Consider the following 25,026-nt stretch of genomic DNA (forward strand, 5'->3'; position numbering starts at 1 on the left):
ATCAGTTGCTATCCAGTCCTCTCACTAATGACAGAGTGGGCTTTGGCAGTAACCAGACTGGTCTAGGATCAGTTGCTATCCAGTCCTCTCACTAATGACAGAGTGGGCTTTGGCAGTGACCAGACTGGTCTAGGATCAGTTGCCTTCCAGTGCCAGGCCTGTCTGTATCTCAATGACAGAGTGTGTTTTTTGGCCCGGGGAGTTGTGGGCCTCAGTCCTGCCGTCCTCCGATGCAGTGTTCTGCTCCTGCTGGCTGTCAACAGCAGGCCTGGAAGCTCTTCATTAATTTCCTTCCCCACTATTAATTAGCCATGAGCCGGAGACACGGGCTTAATTAGAGAAGAGAGGCTGCTTCTTCTTCTTCCTCTTCTCCTCCTTTTTCTCTTTCCCTCTTCCTCTCATTACTGTCATAACCAATTCCCATTGATCATTTAGGAACATCAAGGGAGGACGCTTTGCTAGACTGCTTACTATTTGCTAGTTTTGATAATTCCTCCTAATAGGTAGGTCTAGAGTGGGTGGGTGGATGCTCCAGGGCGGAGAGCGAGGTGTGGGATAGCTAGCCCACTAGGGAGGCTGTGTCTGGGGGAGAGTTGGGTCGATAAAGACCCCCCAACACCACCTCCTGGGAGGTTCTCTCAGATATAAGATCATCTGCAGAGTAATAACGTGTATACAAACATGTATTTTCCGTTTAACTAGCTAGCTTGCGGCTCAGCAAATTGCCAGTAAACGCTAAGAAACACAGCCAAAATCCTTTTCTTCTTGATTAAACACCTAACAACAAATTCCTCCACCATTGTAAACAAGGATATTCCAGGTCGGGTGTCCATTTTTAAGCTTTTCCCTTAACAAGCAGGGTTTCTGTTCTCTTCACTGTGCTTGTCGGCAGCCATCTTGGCTTTGGTGGAAGCTAGCTAGCTTATTGGACTGACAGGCCATCCTGACGAGGAATTTATGGTTTCCTTCCAATAACCAGGTCCAATATAGATCAATGCTCTCCTGTGGCATCAGGCGGTAGGGACCATGTGTAAACACTGATTATCCACTGCACAGGACACCTAATGGCTGGATTTGTACTTATGAGTCAACAGTGTTGTTATGCAGCTGGAATTAATTTATGAGTCTCTGTCTCCCTTACTCACTCACTCAGACTAGACTCACTCAGACTCAGTGTTCTGTTTTATTCATCTTCTTCCATGTGTACCCTCCTGCATAATGTGGTAATAAGAACTCCAACTCAAAGAGAATGGCCAAGTTTTAACGAAATGACTTACGTAAATTATCATTCAAACAAATGTTGGCTCTTTTCCTAGTATTCCCCTAGCAACTTTCCTAGTATTGACTATAGGCTACTCTGTAGAGATGGGATAAGATGGTACTGGATCTCATAAGAGGCCGAAGTCTGATTGTCTCTGGGCTGCAGCGGGTGGCCTATCTCCAAAGAACTCATTAGCCGTAATGACAAGGCCAGGGTTTGTTAGCGCTAACCAATCGGATGCTACATTGGCAGCAGCTAGCTAGCCCCCAGTACACCTGAAGTAATAAAGGTCTCCAGGTTTTGGCGCTGTACTGATGAAGCAGGTAGGGGATGTGTCATAAAAGATTGCTTTGAGGACTCTTCTACTCGCTCTCTCGTTCTCAAGACATTCACTCTTTCAGTCTTCAGTCAATTATGCCTTGGGATCTGGCTCCAGGGTCTGGCCTACATACAGGCTGTTCAGAGCTGAATCTAAACTAGCTGGGAGGGTTGACTGCCACAAATCACTGCCTCGTTAACGCAGGCGCTTGGTCTGATGGCAGGAAATCACTGTGGAGAACTCAATGAAAGTCATTGAAACTTTACTTGAGGTGAACGTTTGATTGGGACTGATGTGCCCTGAATCTATGAACTGACAAAACATGTTTCATCTGAGGGTGAAACGCTTCCCTGAAAATGAAAAAAAAAATATTAATTATTCATCATTTTCATCTGGCTGCAGATATTAATTAGGTGGTTTTAGATTGAAGCGTTGGAAAGCAATGATCTATGATACAGTTTCAGGCAACTAGAGCAACATTTTACTTACTGTATCCAGACTATACCACACACTGTATTGTGGCAGTAATGAATCCAACTAGAAAATGTTTACCAGTGGACTGTTTGTGATCATCCTATTATCTAGACTACAAACCGATCCATAGTCATCACTGTTCTAAATGGACAAAATAATTGTGTGTGGAATGTATACGTTCTGTTTACTAATGACGTATAGTAACATGTCATGGTTTGGCTATTGATTGGAGGCAGAATGAGCTGAAATGAATCTGTTCCTGCAGGTGGTTTGCAATATGCCTGGACATTGGTTACTCTGTGGGCGCGTCATTGATTTAATCTAAATAACTCCCAGGGCCAGGTTCTGTCTACAGTATCATTGATCCATCTCCTTCGTTTCTCACTTCTCGCTCTCTCCAGTCAAGTTAGAAAAGTCAAATATAGTTCTATGGTGAACTTGTCTGAGTGTGTAAAATAGTTGAATATGTTTAGCACTGCTGAAACTAGCTGGATTCATACAGTCAAATTTAACCACATGCAATAAATGGTAAAACCTGAGTTGTTACAATGTTTCTTATTTTATCAGTTTTTTATCTACACTGCTGTTTACAATCCTCTAAAATCTTGACCCTTTACTTTTCCTCTCTGTCTGTCTGTCTCTCTCTCTCTCTCGGTCTCTCTGTCTCTCTCTCTGCCTCTCTCTCTCTCTCTGTCTCTCTCTCCCTGTCTCTCCATCACCTCTTCAGTTTCAGCACAGCATACCAGTGCATCTACTACTCCCCAGAGCACACAGCCAAGGCCCAGGAGGTGTTGCACAGTGTGGGCCATCTCCAACCTCTCATCTCGGGCCTGGCAGACCAGCTGCTCCAGGCCGCCCAGCAGCACTCCATGGCTGGGCTGAGGGAGGCACTCAAGACCCTGGCTGGAAAGGTGAGTAGGCCTCTACCACCACAACTATCAGAACAACCACCTACCAGCTCTTTCCTTGTTCCTTTTCCCACCATTTAGCTCCAAGCCTGGGGTGGGAGTGCTGCTTAGTGCCCCTGCCTGGATCTCTAGCCACACAGGTCTCCTACCACCACCACAATCTACCCCCTCTTTCCATGTTCCTTTCCCCCACGATGGAGCTCAAAGGCACAGGTAGAAGTGCTATGCTTAACTTGTCCGGGTCTGTACCCCCCCTGGATGTGTGTAGCACCACAGGGAAGCTCATTTTAGAGCTCATCCCTCCTGCTGTGCTAGTGTGTGATCAGGCAAGGTGAAGCCTGGTAGGTGAAGCCTGGTAGGTGAAACTTAGGAGGTGAAGCCTGGTAGGTGAGCTACCAGGGGGATTAAAACTGGAGCTATTTGTAGAAAATCTCCTTTACAGTGACTCTGAGTGTGAACATGTGTTTTGAGTGTGAAAATTATTGTTTATACTGTTTTTTGCTGAATATATTTGGCTGCAGCAAGTGTATTTTAATGATCTGAAGTTGCCCTTCAAGCGTACTGTCACCTACTACAAAACATCTGCCGTGAAGACATCTAGCTCTAGGGTTAAACACATCCCAAACACACACACACCTCTCGTCATACCCACTGTCCATAACTCATCATTAAAACGCCAAAGCCAACAAAAGTGAATTGCGAGCGCAGAGTTTTATGGACAAGACACTTGGTGTTTTATCCGTGTAATTATGAATTACATCTGGTGCTGTCAGATTTGCAATCTGCTGCAGTGAGTGAGAGATTGTTTTTGCTACAGTGGAGTAGAGCCCAATCAGACAGCTTAATTGGTACATTCTCTCTGTCACCGCTTCCCCTCATCCTTGATTAGACACGCAGGCGGACTGGTCAGCACCGGCCCTGCTCCTCTGATTGGAACTTCGAACGTTGTGTGTCTCTGTCTCGGTTATTGGGTGTGTGTGTGTGGTGGGCGGAGTGAGGGAGGCTTGCGGTAGGGTGTGTATGGGGAAAGATATAGTTGGATGGGGAGATTGATTGATGGTTGTCCGTTGGATAGTTGTTCATGTCATATGCATGAGTAGTCTGTCATACAATGTGTGTTTGCACATTTGCTTATAGGGCTGTGTTGTGTTCACACTAAGTAGCTCATCTATCATCTATTGATTTTTTTTAAATATTTTTTTATTTTTATTATTTCACCTTTATTTAACCAGGTAGGCCAGTTGAGAACAAGTTCTCATTTGCAACTGCGACCTGGCCAAGATGAAGCAAAGCAGTGCGACACAAACAACAACACATTGATAATCCATAGTCCGCCTAGGAACACCACACATTCATCACACAATTTTCACCATATAATGTATGATCCTGGATCAATTAGGTGGTCTACCCATGGCGTTTCCACGGAAACTCTCCAAACACACACTCACTCACACACACACACACACACACACACAGCCATGCTGGCTCCCTGGGTTGGTGTGTGTCCACTGTCCAGACAGATGGCTGTGGAGTTTCGGTCCATAGAGAAGGAGAGAGACAGACAGAGCCCTAATGAAAGCACAGAGAGGTTTGATCCACAGTCACGTTACTCACCAAGGACAGCTCCCACTGCCAGCGTCTCACACACAGAGACTTCTCCTCCAGAGTCTGGGAGTGAGATGAGCAGTGGGGGGAGAAGTTAGCGTGGGATCAAACTGATTATTTCACCATTTTCAGCTTGGATTCAAGGCTATGGAGGAGGGTTGTCACTGGGCCGGGTGGATGCTGTGACTCCCCTTAGGGAAAGGGATAGGGCGGAGTTTAAAACAGAAAACCCACACTATGAAACAAAAAAATATCTACAACGATCTACGGGTTCTCAGATGCTGTGTTATTACTGCTACTGCTGCTATTGGTGGTGATGATGATGATCAGTGAAAGAACGATGCATCAATTCATCTCCTGCCTTCTGGGAACTGATGCTTATATCCAAAAGCGCAGAACACCTATTATTATTATCTTCTATGCATTACTACACTATTAGAGGATTGCCTTATTTGAGCAGAAAAACGTCCTGTGTTAAATTACATTGGATACGGCGTGCCTACCAGGCGTACCTACCAGGCGTACCTACCAGGCGTCTGTACCTACCAGGCGTGGCTACCAGGCGATACACTTCTCCCAGTCTATATCTAGAACTTTCCATTCAACATCTTTCTCCTCTATGTACATGTTTCTCCTTTAATAAAGTAGGAAGTACCATACATGCATTACCGGTCAAAAGATTTAGAACACCTACTCATTCCAGAGTTTTTCTTTATTTTTGCTATTTTCTACATTGTAGAATAATAGTGAAGACATCACAACTATGAAATAACACATATGGAATCATGTAGTAACCAAAAAAGTGTTAAAGCAATCTAAATATGGTTCATATTCTTCAAATATCCACCCTTTGCCTTGACAGCTTTGCACACTCTTGGCATTCTCTCAACCAGCTTCATGACATAGTCACCTGGAATGCATTTCAATTAACAGGTGTGCCCTCTTAAAAGTTAATTTGTGGAATTTCTTTCCTTCTTAATGCGTTTGAGCCAATCAGTTGTGTTGTGACAAGGTAGGGGTGGTATATAGAAAGATAGCCCTATTTGGGAAAAGACCAAGTCCATATTATGGCAAGATCAGCTCAAATAAGCAAAGAGAAATGACAGTCCATCATTACTTTAAGACATGAAGGTCAGTCAATACGGACAATGTCAAGAACTTTGAAAGTTTCTTCAAGTGCAGTCGCAAAAACCATCAAGCGCTATGATGAAACTGGCTCTCATGAGGACCGCCACAGGAAAGGAAGACCCAGAGTTACGTCTGCTGTTGAGGGTAAGTTCATTAGATTTACCAGCCTCAGAAATTTCAGCCCAAATAAATGCTTCACAGAGTTCAAGTAACAGACACATCTAAAAATCAACTGTTCAGAGGAGACTGTGTGAATCAGGCCTTCATCGTCAAATTGCTACAAAGAACCCACTACTAAAGGACACCAATGAGAAGAAGAGACTTGCCTCGGCCAAGAAACATGAGCAATGGACATTAGACCGGTGGAAATTTGTCATTTGGTCTGGAGTCCAAATTGGAGATTTTTGGTTCCAACCGACATGTCTTTGTGAGACGCGGTGTGGGTGAACGGATGATCTCCGCATGTGTATTTCCCACCGTAAAGCATGGAGGAGGAGGTGTTATGGTGTGGGGGTGCTTTGCTGGTGACACTGTCAGTGATTTATTTAGAATTCAAGGCACACTTAACCAGCATGGCTACCACAGCATTCTGCAGCGATACGCCATCCCATCTGGTTTGCGCTTAGTGGGACTATCAGTTGTTTTTCAACAGGACAATGACCCAACACACCTCCAGGCTGTGTAATGTGATGGAGTGCTGCATCAGATGACCTGGCCTCCACAATCCCCCGACCTCAACCAAATCGAGATGGTTTGCGATGAGTCGGACCGCAGAGTGAAGGAAAAGCAGCCAACAAGTGCTCAGCATATGTGGGAACTCCTTCAAGACTGTTGGAAAATGATCCCAGGTGAAAAAGAAAGAAAAACCCTTGAATGAGTAGGTGTTCTAAAGCTTTTGACCGGTAGTGTAGGTTTGCAAAGGGAGGGTAATTACTGGAAACTTTCTAAGTGTATCAGTAAACTACCAGACTTTTGGTAGCTTTCAAGGTTTTGGGGGAATTTTATACAGGTACTTCAGATTATTGCAGGTGTCTGTAATTATATCTGGCCCTCTGTGTGGCCTTATCACATGTGAACATATATAAAATAATACGATTTTAAAAATATATATAGAATGACAAAGCCGTAAAACTTTATCCTAAATATAAACCATCAACTTAGTGAATAACATTTGGTGTGGGTTTCAGCAATGTCTTTGTTCTAAATATTTCGGTGCCAAACTGGTGGCAATTGTAAAAAAAAAAAAAAAAAAAAAAAAGTCAATAGTAGGAGGAGTTGCAGAGTTAATTGAAATGAATGCCACTGTTGATTTTTTAAAATTAGTTTGACCATTTTCTCTTGATCCATATCCACTAGAAACTCATGGACAATATGGACACAGATATAAACAAATTATACTTTATACAAGTATTTTTTATTATTCATGTATAACTTACCAGAGTTACCATAGATGACCTGTTAATTTCCATAGTTACCATAGATGACCTGTTAATTTCCATAGTTACCATAGATGACCTGTTAATAACCAGCGTTACCGTAGATGTCCTGTTAATTACCATAGTTACCATAGACGACCTGTTAATAACCAGCGTTACCGTAGACGACCTGTTAATAACCAGCGTTACCGTAGACGACCTGTTAATTACCAGCGTTACCGTAAACGACCTGTTAATTACCAGCGTTACCGTAGACGACCTGTTAATTACCAGCGTTACCGTAGACGACCTGTTAATTACCAGCGTTACCGTAGACGACCTGTTAATTATCAGCGTTACCGTAGACGACCTGTTAATTATCAGCGTTACCGTAGACGACCTGTTAATTACCAGCGTTACCGTAGACGACCTGTTAATTACCAGCGTTACCGTAGACGACCTGTTAATTACCAGCGTTACCGTAGACGACCTGTTAATTACCAGCGTTACCGTAGACGACCTGTTAATTACCAGCGTTACCGTAGACGACCTGTTAATTACCACAGTTACCGAAGATTCCAGTAACTTTGGTAAATGACAAGTAGATTTATAACCCTAATCATACAGTATAGTCCAGACAACTCCTCTCATCCTCTTCAAATCAGCGGTGAGCGTGTAGCCTTGCAGTTTTTTCTTCTCCTTTAGATCAAACATACAGTATCACACATAAAAACCACTCCTCCTCTTGCAGTTTTTTCATATACTTTAGATCAAAGATACAGTATCACACATAAAAACCACTCCTCCAACCGTAAGCATTTCACCTCTGACTTGCACTTTTCCCTCAGTTGAGATCACAGATGTATTGAAGAACGCAATGTTTCTTTCTCTCAGGGGATTTCCGGTCCTTAGATCTCCACAGTAGGTGAAGGTGAGAACCAGAGTGAAGTGAAGTTCTCACATGAGGTGGAGAGGTGAGCAACAGTAGAATAAGATAACAAAGCGAGCGATTTGAAATGTGTTTTTCTTTCACCAGAGACAGTTTAAACCAAGTCCTGGATTAGAACACACATTCATCTGGTATTGTACAGTGTGTTTAGTGGACTCTCTGTCTGAGAAACCGATCCTTAGAGTTTTTTCTGTCAGACGCAACACTTTCAAATGCACCACACAGCACAGTATAGACAATCCTCCCCTAAGAATGGTTCACAACTTTCAAATCTACCCGAAATGCAAACAACTGAAGAGAGAGAATAAACCCGGAAACTATCAACTATCTGAGTCATTGTGAGTTAGTCTAATAGAATATCAACTATCTGAGTCATTGTGAGTTAGTCTAATAGAATATCAACTATCTGAGTCATTGTGAGTTAGTCTAATAGAATATCAACTATCTGAGTCATTGTGAGTTAGTCTAATAGAATATCAACTATTGGAGTCATTGTGAGTTAGTCTAATAGAATATCAACTATCTGAGTTAGTCTAATAGAATATCAACTATCTGAGTCATTGTGAGTTAGTCTAATAGAATATCAACTATTGGAGTCATTGTGAGTTAGTCTAATAGAATATCAACTATCTGAGTCATTGTGAGTTAGTCTAATAGAATATCAACTATCTGAGTTAGTCTAATAGAATATCAACTATTGGAGTCATTGTGAGTTAGTCTAATAGAATATCAACTATCTGAGTCATTGTGAGTTAGTCTAATAGAATATCAACTATTGGAGTCATTGTGAGTTAGTCTAATAGAATATCAACTATTGGAGTCATTGTGAGTTAGTCTAATAGAATATCAACTATCTGAGTCATTGTGAGTTAGTCTAATAGAATATCAACTATCTGAGTCATTGTGAGTTAGTCTAATAGAATATCAACTATCTGAGTCATTGTGAGTTAGTCTAATAGAATATCAACTATTGGAGTCATTGTGAGTTAGTCTAATAGAATATCAACTTTCTGAGTCATTGTGAGTTAGTCTAATAGAATATCAACTATCTGAGTCATTGTGATTTAGTCTAATAGAATATCCACTATCTGAGTTAGTCTATTAGAATATCAACTATCTGAGTCATTGTGAGTTAGTCTAATAGAATATCAACTATCTGAGTCATTGTGAGTTAGTCTAATAGAATATCAACTATCTGAGTCATTGTGAGTTAGTCTAATAGAATATCAACTATCTGAGTCATTGTGAGTTAGTCTAATAGAATATCAACTATTGGAGTCATTGTGAGTTAGTCTAATAGAATATCAACTATCTGAGTCATTGTGAGTTAGTCTAATAGAATATCAACTATCTGAGTCATTATGAGTTAGTCTATTAGAATATCAACTATCTGAGTCATTGTGAGTTAGTCTAATAGAATATCAACTATCTGAGTCATTGTGAGTTAGTCTAATAGAATATCAACTATCTGAGTTAGTCTAATAGACAATCAACTATCTGAGTCATTGTGAGTTAGTCTAATAGCCTATCAGCTATCTGAGTCATTGTGAGTTAGTCTATTAGAATATCAACTATCTGAGTTAGTCTAATAGAATATCAACTATCTGAGTCATTGTGAGTTAGTCTAATAGACAATCAACTATCTCAGTCATTGTGAGTTAGTCTAATAGCCTATCAGCTATCTGAGTCATTGTGAGTTAGTCTATTAGAATATCAACTATCTGAGTTAGTCTAATAGAATATCAACTTTCTGAGTCATTGTGAGTTAGTCTAATAGAATATCAACTATCTGAGTCATTGTGATTTAGTCTAATAGAATATCCACTATCTGAGTTAGTCTATTAGAATATCAACTATCTGAGTCATTGTGAGTTAGTCTAATAGAATATCAACTATCTGAGTCATTGTGAGTTAGTCTAATAGAATATCAACTATCTGAGTCATTGTGAGTTAGTCTAATAGAATATCAACTATCTGAGTCATTGTGAGTTAGTCTAATAGAATATCAACTATTGGAGTCATTGTGAGTTAGTCTAATAGAATATCAACTATCTGAGTCATTGTGAGTTAGTCTAATAGAATATCAACTATCTGAGTCATTGTGAGTTAGTCTAATAGAATATCAACTATTGGAGTCATTGTGAGTTAGTCTAATAGAATATCAACTATTGGAGTCATTGTGAGTTAGTCTAATAGAATATCAACTATCTGAGTCATTGTGAGTTAGTCTAATAGAATATCAACTATCTGAGTCATTGTGAGTTAGTCTAATAGAATATCAACTATCTGAGTCATTGTGAGTTAGTCTAATAGAATATCAACTATCTGAGTCATTGTGAGTTAGTCTAATAGAATATCAACTATTGGAGTCATTGTGAGTTAGTCTAATAGAATATCAACTTTCTGAGTCATTGTGAGTTAGTCTAATAGAATATCAACTATCTGAGTCATTGTGATTTAGTCTAATAGAATATCCACTATCTGAGTTAGTCTATTAGAATATCAACTATCTGAGTCATTGTGAGTTAGTCTAATAGAATATCAACTATCTGAGTCATTGTGAGTTAGTCTAATAGAATATCAACTATCTGAGTCATTGTGAGTTAGTCTAATAGAATATCAACTATCTGAGTCATTGTGAGTTAGTCTAATAGAATATCAACTATTGGAGTCATTGTGAGTTAGTCTAATAGAATATCAACTATCTGAGTCATTGTGAGTTAGTCTAATAGAATATCAACTATCTGAGTCATTATGAGTTAGTCTATTAGAATATCAACTATCTGAGTCATTGTGAGTTAGTCTAATAGAATATCAACTATCTGAGTCATTGTGAGTTAGTCTAATAGAATATCAACTATCTGAGTTAGTCTAATAGACAATCAACTATCTGAGTCATTGTGAGTTAGTCTAATAGCCTATCAGCTATCTGAGTCATTGTGAGTTAGTCTATTAGAATATCAACTATCTGAGTTAGTCTAATAGAATATCAACTATCTGAGTCATTGTGAGTTAGTCTAATAGACAATCAACTATCTCAGTCATTGTGAGTTAGTCTAATAGCCTATCAGCTATCTGAGTCATTGTGAGTTAGTCTATTAGAATATCAACTATCTGAGTTAGTCTAATAGAATATCAACTTTCTGAGTCATTGTGAGTTAGTCTAATAGAATATCAACTATCTGAGTCATTGTGATTTAGTCTAATAGAATATCCACTATCTGAGTTAGTCTATTAGAATATCAACTATCTGAGTCATTGTGAGTTAGTCTAATAGAATATCAACTATCTGAGTCATTGTGAGTTAGTCTAATAGAATATCAACTATCTGAGTCATTGTGAGTTAGTCTAATAGAATATCAACTATCTGAGTCATTGTGAGTTAGTCTAATAGAATATCAACTATTGGAGTCATTGTGAGTTAGTCTAATAGAATATCAACTATCTGAGTCATTGTGAGTTAGTCTAATAGAATATCAACTATCTGAGTCATTGTGAGTTAGTCTAATAGAATATCAACTATCTGAGTCATTGTGAGTTAGTCTATTAGAATATCAACTATCTGAGTCATTGTGAGTTAGTCTAATAGAATATCAACTATCTGAGTCATTGTGAGTTAGTCTAATAGAATATCAACTATCTGAGTTAGTCTAATAGACAATCAACTATCTGAGTCATTGTGAGTTAGTCTAATAGCCTATCAGCTATCTGAGTCATTGTGAGTTAGTCTATTAGAATATCAACTATCTGAGTTAGTCTATTAGAATATCAACTATCTGAGTTAGTCTAATAGAATATCATCTATCTGAGTTAGTCTAATAGAATATCAACTATCTGAGTCATTGTGAGTTAGTCTAATAGACAATCAACTATCTCAGTCATTGTGAGTTAGTCTAATAGCCTATCAGCTATCTGAGTCATTGTGAGTTAGTCTAATAGCCTATCAGCTATCTGAGTCATTGTGAGTTAGTCTATTAGAATATCAACTATCTGAGTCATTGTTAGTCTAATCCTAATATAATAACAATGGCTCTGGATGGGCTTTGTCGCAGTCAAATTGCTTGGTCCCTTGACCCCGCGGTTAAGAAGAGCAAATTTGACCACAGTGTGAAATACCATGTCTCTCACCATGCATTGTTTCAGTCACCCAGAAAAGCCAATGAATAGCAAATGTCTTCCATCGACTGCAAATGAACGTTGTGGAAGATAAGCACATTTCTATTTGAATATGGATTTTGGCATTTTAAGTTCCTTTTGGGTTTTTGTGGGAGTTTTTTTGCTTCACTGATTTGTGTGTGGGGTTGTGTGGAAGTGTGTGGGGTTGGGTTGTGGGGAAGTGTGTGGGGTTGGGTTGTGGGGAAGTGTGTGGGGTTGGGTTGTGGGGAAGTGTGTGGGGTTGGGTTGTGGGGAAGTGTGTGGGGTTGGGTTGTGGGGAAGTGTGTGGGGTTGGGTTGTGGGGTTGGGTTGTGGGGAAGTGTGTGGGGTTGGGTTGTGGGGAAGTGTGTGGGGTTGGGTTGTGGGGAAGTGTGTGGGGTTGGGCTGTGGGGTTGGGTTGTGGGGAAGTGTGTGGGGTTGGGTTGTGGGGAAGTGTGTGGGGTTGGGTTGTGGGGTTGGGTTGTGGGGAAGTGTGTGGGGTTGGGTTGTGGGGAAGTGTGTGGGGTTGGGTTGTGGGGAAGTGTGTGGGGTTGGGTTGTGGGGAAGTGTGTGGGGTTGGGTTGTGGGGAAGTGTGTGGGGTTGGGTTGTGGGGTTGGGTTGTGGGGAAGTGTGTGGGGTTGGGTTGTGGGGAAGTGTGTGGGGTTGGGTTGTGGGGAAGTGTGTGGGGTTGGGTTGTGGGGACGTGTGTGGGTTGGGTTGTGGGGAAGTGTGTGCATGCGTGCATTTTTGTGCGTGCGAGTATCCGTGTTGATAAAGTTTTCTCCTAATTGAAGTAAATGTGAACTTACACCAAATGTTAATCAAGTTATATATTTCAATCCAGAGTTATACCGCTCTAAAATGATTAATTGACAGTTATAATGTAATCTATATACTGTACATGATAGGCAATTAGTGAATGGAATGTAATCCCACTCTGTAACTGTTTGTTCACACATGCATTTTTCAACCACCAACATAACCCAGTATGATAAGGCCCTACAAGAAAGGCTGTCTGCCAAAACCAGGCCTCTATGACTCCCAGTGCTACCAGGGTTTTTGTTCTGTTCAGTTAATATACATTCATACAGATGGTTCCTTATCAGATCACTTTGCCAGATATAAAGCTGAAACAGATCCCTGAAAACACAGAGGTCTTCCAGGAGCAACTACAGTCTAGATAGCCACTAAGGGACAAAGACACCATTCTCCATTCTCACACTGTTTCCGTACAAGCCCTCCAACATCCAAAGTGACACCTACCCCTCTCTCACCTCAGAGATTCCTCTCTACCCTCTCTCACCTCAGAGAGGTACACAGATTCCTCTCTACCCTCTCCCCTCAGAGAGGTACACAGATTCCTCTACCCTCTCTCACCTCAGAGAGGTACACAGATTCCTCTGTACCCTCTCTCACCTCAGAGAGGTACACAGATTCCTCTGTACCCTCTCTCACCTCAGAGAGGTGCACAGATTCCTCTGTACCCTCTCTCACCTCAGAGAGGTGCACAGATTCCTCTGTACCCTCTCTCAGCTCAGAGAGGTGCACAGATTCCTCTCTACCCTCTCACCTCAGAGAGGTGCACAGATTCCTCTCTACCCTCTCTCACCTCAGAGAGATACACAGATTCCTCTCTACCCTCTCTCACCTCAGAGAGGTGTACAGATTCCTCTCTACCCTCTGGGTCATGTTTCAGGGGGTTAGTGGCAGCACGGGGAGAGACGCTCCAGGTGGGTTTTGTTTACTAACGTATGCCGCATTCATTTGTTCAATCTCTCATTGGTTCTCTTGTTCGCCTGTTCAAAGGATCTCAGCTCATGTGTCGTATTAGACTGCATGTGGTTTGCTGTGGTAATAGAATTGCTTATTGCGATGCTAACTCAATTATTCCTGAGAGCCCTTATCTGTGGTGCCGGGGTACGAACCGTCTTGGCGCTGGATGATCATCAGCATTCAGCAGCTTGTGAATTTGAGAACAAAGAAGGTAGCTACTCCTCGGAGGCGAGAGGGCTCACCGAGGAGTAATTGAATTGTTTCTTGTTGTTGACGTTGTTGCCGGTGCCTGGCGCCGGAGCTAGCGAACACGGAGGGGAAGGCTAGCGAGGAGGAAAGCTAATCTTCCATCACTCCTTCATTTTACTAGCCCGCTGAACACACACACACACACACACACACACTCAGTTTTTGATGAACTCCTCAGTGATATCCATCTCCCCTGTTCTCTGGCACTCTCATTCACCCTCTCGCTCTCTTTTTCATTCTGCCTTCCTTTATCTCGCTCTCTCTCTCTCTCTCTCTCAATCTGTCTGTATTTCTCCCTACCTCACCACCCTCCCATCCCACTCATTCAATCTCCCTCTCTTTCCTCTGATTTCTTGCAGACGGAGCAGTTTGTGCACGCGCTCAAAGACGAGCTGGTGAAGAGCGCCTTGCTGGCCCTCCACGCTGCACAGCCCGGCTACGTGACGAAGAACCAGAACCAGACCCTGCCAGGCCACCAGGGTCACAGCCACCAGGACCACCAGAGTCCCAGCCAGAGGGGTCAACAAGGCCAGAGTCCACCCCAGAACCCAGGCCACAGTCCTGGGCAGCCATCGGCTACAGACAGCCCTGTGGTGGTGTGTAATAATGTGGATGGTGGCTCCCAGACGGCTCCCATCAGAGAAGACGGGCAGGCACCTCTGAAGCGCCAGGACTCCATACCGTGCCATAAGGAGTACGACGAGGAGGAATGGGCAAGTCCTGCTGTTTCTATACCATCATCTCACTCTGTCTCTGCTCTGCTCTGTCTGTCTGTGGGTCTCAATCTCTGTCCCCCTTCTTCCTCTCTCTCAATTCAATTCAAGTGCTTTATTGGCATGGGAAACATATGTTAACATTGCCAAAACTAGTGAAAGAAACAATAAAGAAACGAACAATAAACATTACACTCAAAGACGTTCCAGAAGAATAAAGACATTTCAAATGTCATATTATGTCTATAAACAATGTTGAAACAATGTGCAAATAGTTAAAGTACAAATATTTAAATAATCAAAGCATAAATATGGGTTGTATTTACAATGGTGTTAGTTCTTCACTGGTTGCCCTTTTCTTGTGGCAACAGGTCACAAATCTTGCTGCTGTCATGGTACATTGGTATTTCACCCAATAGATATGGGAGTTTATCAAAATTGGATTTTTTTTCAAATTATTTGTGGGTCTGTTTAATCTGAGGGAAATATGTGTCTCTAATATTGTCATACATTTGGCAGGAGGTTAGGAAGTGCAGATAATTTTCCACCTCATTTTGTGGGCTGTGTGCACATAGCCTGTCTTCTCTTGAGAGCCAGGTCTGCCTACTGCGGCCTTTCTCAATAGCAAGGCTATGCTCACTGAGTCTGTACATAGTCAAAGCTCACTCTCTCTGTTTGTCTCTCTCACTATCTCTATCTCTGTCACTCTCACTCTCTGTCTCTGTCTCTCTCTCTGCCTCTTTGCCTGTGCAAGACTAAAAGTTACTGTATCTGATGATAAACAATTGTTAGTATCAGTTACAGAAGTCTTAAGAAACTGTGTGTGCATGCGCGTTCCGTGCGTGCTAATAGAAACGATGGGGACTCAGTCCAATAAAGCCAGAGCTAACAGCAGGGACTTAGCCAGAGTCACACACTACAATTCCTAATCAGATATCAAACAACTGTCTGCCTTTGAGAAGAGTTCAAAAACACTCACCTCTGAAACAAAGGACATCCAAACGGCACTCCAACACTCACACACACACTAAGCCATGCTTGGCAAGCCTAATTACTTTCCCCAACAGGCAGAAAGTGAGGAAATCAATTAAAAAAGGGGGGTATTATGAGGACAATACGAAACAGAGGAGTTTGGAGGCTTTCCGCTCCGAAGTAGAAAAGCACTTTGAGCGTTATCTCTTCAAGCAGGCTGCAATTGCCATGGGAAACATACTGTGACCTCTCGGGTTGAGTTTCCTGAGAGTAGAGAAACTCTTCATAGTGCTTCTGTGACCGATTTGATTTTGAGACAATGAAAGTTACAGGCTAGTAGAACTCTGGTGATAAGGGCTTTGAACAGCCAACGTCCAGTCATACTGAAGCCCACTGTAGTGGCCCAAGGCAGAGATATACATCCATATTTAAAATGGTTGATATTATTTATTACATTCTATGTTTTGGGATCAAATAGTACCTTGAACATTGTGGTTCGCTAACAGACAGGTGTGGAACATGGATTGATCTTCCAGACAGATCACATGGGGCGGCAGGTAGCCTAGTGGTTATAGCGTTGGACTAGTAAACAAAAAGTTGCAAGATCGAATCCCTGAGCTGACAAGGTAAAAATCTGTCGTTCTGCCCCTGAACAAGGCAGTTAACCCACTGTTCCTAGGCCATCATTGTAAATAAGTCTTAACTGACTTGCCTAGTTAAATAAAAATAAACATGCAGATTGACATCTTTCCTTCTCTCTCTCTCACACACACACACACACACACACACACACACACACACACACACACACACACACACACACACACACACACACACACACACACACACACACACAGAGAGACCAGGTGCTGATGTTGTGTTTGTCTCCTCTAGGACAGGGTGTGGGCCGACGTGGCGAAGAGCCTCAACTGTGTCATCGCCATGGTGGACAAGCTCCAGGAGCAGGAACCAATCAACAACAACCAGGAACAACCAATCCCTAAGCAGGTCCTGGCTGATGTCATCACCTCCCACAACCCTGGTAAGAGTTTCACCGCTGAATGTGTCGTATATCAAAGAGTGACTCAAGTAACAGTCAACAGAAAAACACGTCTCTACATCCATAACAATGTCCTATACATGTACAGTAGCCTAGTCCCAGATCTATTGGTGTTGTCTTGCCATGTTGATATCACCTACATACAGTTATATAGTCCTGCAATACCAACCAGAAATACTTCCGTTGAGTCCTGGATGTATCTAGATGGCACAAGCTCTAGTCCTCCGTCTTAACTCCTTTTCACCATAGGATGGCAGTCACGTACCACGACAGCCAGTTGCAGTATTTGGTCTGCACAAAATCTGCACACACTGTGACGGCCCTGAATTTTTCTGAACCGTCTCAGTGCTTCTCCTTCCAATAGGGCGCTTCCCCTTTAATTCCCAATTAAATAGCCAGCATCAGCTGCGAAAAGTGGGGTTGTGATGGAGACGTGAATGAGGATGTGTTCAACCCTCAGTTTCCCGAAGCGGCTCTATTCCGTTTGTTTTGTAGCCTAATAGGAAGTTTACCCCGGATCTGATCCACTCTTTGCGTCCGTGGACTACACCTCTCCGTTGTTCTTCGTGGCCTTTCTCCGCTGGAGATCTGTTGGCAGATTGGATTGTCTGACTGACCGACTGACTACAACCTTTTTGTATACAGTATTTCATTTGTTTTGGTGTGATGTATACCGTGATGATTTATGTAGTTAGTTGTAGTTGAGGACTTATTACGAGTTGATACGCTTGATGGTTGTGTGGTAAGATAATTGTTATTTTGATTGTATGATTTGATACTGTGTTTACGCTACACTTGTATGAACAGACAAACATTGCGTGACTATGGTCACTTGAGTTCCCTGAACTTCTTTACCGGGCTGGACTCTTTTTAGGCCCGAGGTACAGGACATTTCTGGAGGAACCAGAGCTCATTATTTGTTATATTGTTATGTGTGTGTGATCATTTATGTTGGTAATACAACCCACGCAAAAGACAAAAATATATACCCACGCAAAAGTTGTTTGGAAGTTCTTTCCAATGTTTTAAGCGTTTATGAAAAGTGTGTTTTTACGAGTCCTTTGTATTGGTGTAGACCTGACGGACCAGATGGGACTCATTCCCTTCCAAACCAAATGGAGAAACCACTGTTTTCTCTGGTAGGCACAGCCTACCTGGCACCCCTATAAACAAATACCTCAAGTCAAATCCGTTACAACACACTCACTCTCAGAAATGACAGAATGAAGCACAGGAGGTTGGTGGCACCTTAGTTGGGGAGGACGGCTCGTGGTAATGACCGGAGCATACAGCTAAATACATAAAATGCGTGTTTTGATGCCGTTCCCTTCGCTCCGTTCCAGCCAGTATTATGAGCCCTCCTCCCCTCGGCAGCCTCCACTGGAATTAAGGTAAGAAGGAGAGAGTGCATAAATAACACATTGACCACAGAGAAGTGGAGCAAGGACCTCTTGTTATTCACACCCAGACTTATCTCCCCTGCATCCAATCAAATCCTCTCGCTCTGCTCAGACGAGGGCGTGTCGTGTCCCTACTACTGGCACGTGGTTGGCAGATTGGTGCAGGCTTAAGCCTGACTGGGCGAAGGCGTTGGCTCCCGTATCAGGATAGGAGTGTCAGCAGGAGTGTGTGCATGTTGGTGAATCATTAGTGTGTATGAGCATGGTAGCCGATCTAGTGACACGTCTTTGTCCAAACATTCACAGAGGTAAGCAGGACACGCAGCATTTTATTAAGGTAGAGAACAGACACGGAGTAAGCAGGACACACTGCATTTTATTATGGTAGAGAACAGACACGGAGTAAGCAGGACCCGTAGCATTTTATTAAGGTAGAGAACAGACACGGAGTAAGCAGGACCCGTAGCATTTTATTAAGGTAGAGAACAGACACGGAGTAAGCAGGACCCGTAGCATTTTATTAAGGTAGAGAACAGACACGGAGTAAGCAGGACCCGTAGCATTTTATTAAGGTAGAGAACAGACACGGAGTAAGCAGGACCCGTAGCATTTTATTATGGTAGAGAACAGACACGGAGTAAGCAGGACCCGTAGCATTTTATTATGGTAGAGAACAGACACAGAGTAAGCAGGACCCGCAGCATTTTATTATGGTAGAGAACAGACACGGAGTAAGCAGGACCCGTAGCATTTTATTATGGTAGAGAACAGACACGGAGTAAGCAGGACCCGTAGCATTTTATTATGGTAGAGAACAGACACGGAGTAAGCAGGACCCGTAGCATTTTATTATGGTAGAGAACAGACACGGAGTAAGCAGGACCCGCAGCATTTTATTATGGTAGAGAACAGACACGGAGTAAGCAGGACCCGCAGCATTTTATTATGGTAGAGAACAGACACGGAGTAAGCAGGACACACTGCATTTTATTATGGTAGAGAACAGACACGGAGTAAGCAGGACCCGCAGCATTTTATTAAGGTAGAGAACAGACACGGAGTAAGCAGGACCCGCAGCATTTTATTAAGGTAGAGAACAGACACGGAGTAAGCAGGACACACTGCATTTTATTAAGGTAGAGAACAGACACAGGGAGTGGTCATCCTCAACTGTTTGAAGAGAAAGGGAGGATTAATTCGTTTTTTTCTCTCTGTGGCACTGTTCAGACCGAGGGCTGTGATTGGTCCAGCCAAGACTCCCGTTGGCAAGGCATTGTGGGAGTTTGTCTGTTTGGACAGGGACCGGTGGGAAGAGAAAGGGTTGAATGTGTCTTTAGTGTGTTTTCAAAGCGAGATAAGGCATGATTTATTTGGCATGGGGAACCCATATGTTGAGTGCTAAGCTTTTTTTAAATCTGCTTTGTGTAGGGGAGGAGGAGGAGATTGTGTGTGTGTGCGTACTTGTTTTCGTTTGTGAGTGAAAGAGAGGGAGAGAAAGGGAGCAAGAAAGGTGAGGGGGAGTGTGGGATTAAAGAGATTTGATTAGCTTTTCCTGGCTTTTGTTGGCATAAGCAGTCAGTGGGGAAAAAACTATATTAAGTTTTTCCACAATGGTGTTCCTCACACCATCACATGTAGGCTTCGTCACAGCATTGGAGCCACGGAAGAAAGGGGGAAACCTCGTCAGTTGTACAACTGAAATGTGTCTTCCGCATTCCGCAGCAAATGAAAGACACATCATGCTTACTTCCCTTCGCAAACGGTAGATGTCCAGCAGTGCCATCAGCTCAGAATTGTAAAAAAACATTGGGACCCTGGTACGCCCATCTACTGTCCAGAGAAGTCTGGTCAGAAGTGGCCTTCATCGAAGACTTGCGGCCAAAAATCCATACCTCCGACGTGGAAACAAGGCCAAGCGACTCAACTATGCACGAAAACACAGGAACTGGGGTGCAGAAAAATGGCAGCAGGTGCTCTGGACTGTCAAATATTTGGCTGTAGCAGAAGGCAGTGTGTTCGCCGAAGGCCTGGAGAGCGGTACACAAATGAGTGTCTGCAGGCAACAGTGAAGCATGGTGGAGGTACCTTGCAAGTTTGGGGCTGAATTTCTGCAAATGGAGTTTGGATAATTTGGGATTTGGTCATAATTAATGGTCTCCTCAATGCTGAGAAGTACAGGCAGATACTTATCCATCATGCAATTCCATCAGGGAGGCATCTGATTGGCCCCAAATGTAATCTGCAGCATGACAACGAACCCAAACATACAGCGAAAGTCATTAAGAACTATCTTCAGCGTAAAGAAGAACAAGGAGTCCTGGAAGTGATGGTACGGCCCCCACAGAGCCCTGATCTCAACATCATTGAGTCTGTCTGGAATAACATGAAGAGAGAGAAGCACCTGAGGGTGCCTAAAAGAACTGTGGTTAGTTCTCCAAGATGTTTGGGCCAACCTACCTGCCGAGTTCTATCAAACTCTGTGCAAGTGAGGGCCTCCCGGGTGGCACAGTGGTCTAAGCCACTTCGCCACCAGAGATTCTGGGTTCGAGCCCAGGCTCTGCTACAGTCGGCCGCAACCGGGAGGCTCATGGGGTGACGCACAATTGGCCCAGCATTGTCCGGGTTAGGGAGGGTTTGGCCGGCAGGGATATCCTTGTCTCATCTCGCACTAGCGACTCCTGTGGCGGGCTGGGCGCAGTGCACGCTGACCAGGTCGCTAGGTGTACGATGTTTCCTACGACACATTGGTGCGGCTGAATGTGCGTTGTGTCAAGAAGCAGTGCGGCTTCGTTGGGTTGTGTTTCGACCTTCACCTCTCCCGATTCCGTACGGGAGTTGCAGCGAGGAGACAAGACAGTAACTACTACTAATTGGAGACCATGAAATTGGGGAGAAAAAGGAGGTAACATTTTTTTATGAAAAAAACTGTGTGCAAGTGTACCTAGAAGAATTGATGCTGTTTTGAAGGCAAAGGGTGGTCACACCAAATATTGATTTGATGTAGATTTTTCTTCTGTTCACTCACTTTGCATTTTGTTAATTGATAAATATAATCTATTAACATACCTATTTTTGAAAGCATTCTTACTTTACAGAGTTTTTTCACATCTGCTAAAACTTCTGCACAGTACTGTATGTTTTCCAGTTTCTTTAAATACTTTGCAAATGCAACTTATTTCTATGTAAAAACTGAAACTGTCTATTCATTCCTTTTCCATTTTAATGACTCTCTTATCTAGAACAACTTACAGTAGTGCGTGCATCTATTTTCATACTTTTTTGTACTGGTCCCCCGTGGGAATCAAACTCACAACCCTGGCATTGCAAGCACCATTTGTACTGGTCCCCCATGGGAATCAAACCCACAACCCTGGCATTGCAAGCACCATTTGTACTGGTCCCCCGTGGGAATCAAAACCACAACCCTGGCATTGCAAGCACCATTTGTACTGGTCCCCCATGGGAATCAAACCCACAACCCTGGCATTGCAAGCACCATTTGTACTGGTCCCCTGTGGGAATCAAAACCACAACCCTGACATTGCAAGCACCATTTGTACTGGTCCCCCGTGGGAATCAAACCCACAACCCTGACATTGCAAGCACCATTTGTACTGGTCCCCCATGGGAATCAAAACCACAACCCTGACATTGCAAGCACCATTTGTACTGGTCCCCAATGGGAATCAAACCCACAACCCTGACATTGCAAGCACCATTTGTACTGGTCCCCCGTGGGAATCAAACCCACAACCCTGACATTGCAAGCACCATTTGTACTGGTCCCCTGTAGGAATCAAACCCACAACCCTGACATTGCAAGCACCATTTGTACTGGTCCCCCATGGGAATCAAACCCACATCCCTGACATTGCAAGCACCATTTGTACTGGTCCCCCGTGGGAATCAAACCCACAACCCTGACATTGCAAGCACCATTTGTACTGGTCCCCCATGGGAATCAAACCCACAACCCTGACATTGCAAGCACCATTTGTACTGGTCCCCCATGGGAATCAAACCCACAACCCTGACATTGCAAGCACCATTTGTACTGGTCCCCCGTGGGAATCAAACCCACAACCCTGGCATTGAAAGCACCCTGCTCTACCAACTGATCATCACAAACCACTTGATGTCTCAATGTACTTAATTACTGGATTGGTCATTATTTTTCTTCATGGTGATGGAAAGTCTACAGGTACAAACCTAGATGACCAGCCTATGTACAATACAGTAATGTACATTTACATTAAGTGGTTTGCAGTGCACAAAAATGTGTTGTTTTTCCATGTTATTAAATGTTAATTTGAATGTAGGCCTTGAAATACATCCACAGGTACACCTCCAATTGACTCAAATCATGTCAGTTAGCCTATCAGAGGCTTCTAAAGCCATGACATAATTTTCTGGAATTTTACAAACTGTTTAAAGGCACAGTCAACTTAGTGTATGTAAACTTCTGACCCACTGGAATTGTGATACAGTGAATTATAAGTGAAATAATCTGTCTGTAAACAATTGTTGGAAAAATTACTTGTGTCATGCACAAAGTAGATGTCCTAACCGACTTGCCAAAACTATAGTTTGTTAACAAGAAATTTGTGGAGTGATTGAAACACTTAGGTTGGAGTCATTAAAACTCGTTTATGTAAACTTCCGACTTCAACTGTATATCAGTCCACTACAGAGGTCTATATCAGTCCACTACAGAGGTCTATATCAGTCCACTACAGAGGTCTATATCAGTCCACTACAGAGGTCTATATCAGTCCACTACAGAGGTCTATATCAGTCCACTACAGAGGTCTATATGGTCGCTAATAATAGTAAAGGCCCAGTGCACTACTTTTGTGAGAAAAATATATTTGCAAAAAAGTATATATTTTTGTATTAAAATATTTTGTTTTTATTCAGATTTTTAGGGGGTGCTGCAGCCTCCTGGTCAGCTTTAGTCTGTCAAGCCAGACAAGCTCTTATCCTTTCACATCTATGAAAACGGTCAGTCTGGGAATGCACCAGGAGACATGGAACAGTCATTATGAAACACCAGCCTCTTGGGTTCCTACTGCAGTATCCAACAGTCATTATGAAACACCAGCCTCTTGGGTTCCTACTGCAGTATCCAACAGTCATTATGAAACACCAGCCTCTTGGGTTCCTACTGCAGTATCCAACAGTCAGTATGAAACACCAGCCTCTTGGGTTCCTACTGCAGTATCCAACAGTCATTATGAAACACCAGCCTCTTGGGTTCCTACTGCAGTATCCAACAGTCATTATGAAACACCAGCCTCTTGGGTTCCTACTGCAGTATCCAACAGTCATTATGAAACACCAGCCTCTTGGGTTCCTACTGCAGTATCCAACAGTCATTATGAAACACCAGCCTCTTGGGTTCCTACTGCAGTATCCAACAGTCATTATGAAACACCAGCCTCTTGGGTTCCTACAGCAGTATCCAACAGTCATTATGAAACATCAGCCTCTTGGGTTCCTACTGCAGTATCCAACAGTCATTATGAAACACCAGCCTCTTGGGTTCACTCCACTTGACCACTACATTCTCAAACCTCAAACCTCAGTGACTAAATCTGGATGGACTTGCTGCCTTGACCCCTGCCTTGACCCCACTGATGTTTGATATATGTTTGCTTCAGATAAGTTTTGAATCCACAATTGTTTCTAAATTGGAGACCCTAGAAGCTAAACAAACTGTCCAAACTATCTAAACTATGAATAAACAAAGGTCTATCTTGTAAGAAATATTTAACTAAATTAGATGTGTAAACAGCTGTAAAACATTTCTCAAACATTTAAACAAACCACTGAAAGGGTTTTCAGTCCTTGGAAAACATACCGTAACTGGAGTTTTGAAACATTGTTCAGGATGGCAACTTAACATTTTCATCAACAATTCTCATCGTCTTTAAGGCTGATGCATTTCTAGGCTCCTTAGTCAGCACAACTAAAGATGTAGAGAAATCAGGACACATCAAGATTCCAACATAAACTGTGTAATATATGGTTCTCATGTCTTCTCCTGTCATGTCTCTATGTATGTTGCAGAAGGGGATTGGCGGGAGCAGCTCTGCCCCCTGGTGGTGAGGTTGAAGGAGTGTGTCGCGGAGGTGGTGGTGCGGGCCAGGAGGGCCATGACCTTCGTCCTGCTGCAGGAGGCGGCCTGCAGCATCCCCCAGGGACTGTTCCTCAAGCAGAGGAGGGATGTGGTCTTCAGTCAGGCGGTAGGTGGCCGCCTGTGAAATGAGGACTCCACTTTGGAAACAGCCTATAGATATTTGTTGCAATTGATTTGTCATGTCAAGGCTCTTTAACCAATGCCAACGTTTTTCAGCTGTTAGGAAGCTAGTTATGATGTACAGTATCAAACCACCATTCAACGGCATGTGTTTGTTTACATAATTTGCACAAGAGATTAGTTAACATTTCACTGACAATGTTTCTACTGAAACACTGCTCCTAATCCGAGCACATGCAGTAATTGGAAGTGATCCAGCAAGTCTTTGAAACTGATCTGGCAGCAGCTCAGACTACTTGCAGGAAAATTACATTCAGAGATTGTTTGAATTGTGACCTAGATAAACAAGTCTTTTATCAGCTGATAATGCCTTAGAATGTCATAATGTTCCATACATAATCTCTGC

General features: G+C 42.8%; 1 protein-coding gene across 4 annotated transcripts in view; it reads left to right on the forward strand.

Annotated features, from left to right (window-relative positions):
• Nucleotides 1-25,026, forward strand: part of inpp4b (inositol polyphosphate-4-phosphatase type II B) — a gene marked incomplete at its 5' end in the record, with an annotated part of 98,500 nt that overhangs the window by 41,100 nt on the left and 32,374 nt on the right. For all 4 annotated transcript variants that reach the window (XM_055914464.1, XM_055914463.1, XM_055914462.1 and 1 more), the window contains 4 exon segments: nucleotides 2,782-2,965; nucleotides 14,576-14,929; nucleotides 16,796-16,943; nucleotides 24,431-24,606. In XM_055914464.1, the coding sequence (XP_055770439.1) occupies nucleotides 2,782-2,965; nucleotides 14,576-14,929; nucleotides 16,796-16,943; nucleotides 24,431-24,606 (862 nt within the window).

Source organism: Salvelinus fontinalis, unplaced genomic scaffold, assembly GCF_029448725.1.
Source record: "Salvelinus fontinalis isolate EN_2023a unplaced genomic scaffold, ASM2944872v1 scaffold_0579, whole genome shotgun sequence".
Lineage (NCBI taxonomy): Eukaryota > Metazoa > Chordata > Actinopteri > Salmoniformes > Salmonidae > Salvelinus > Salvelinus fontinalis.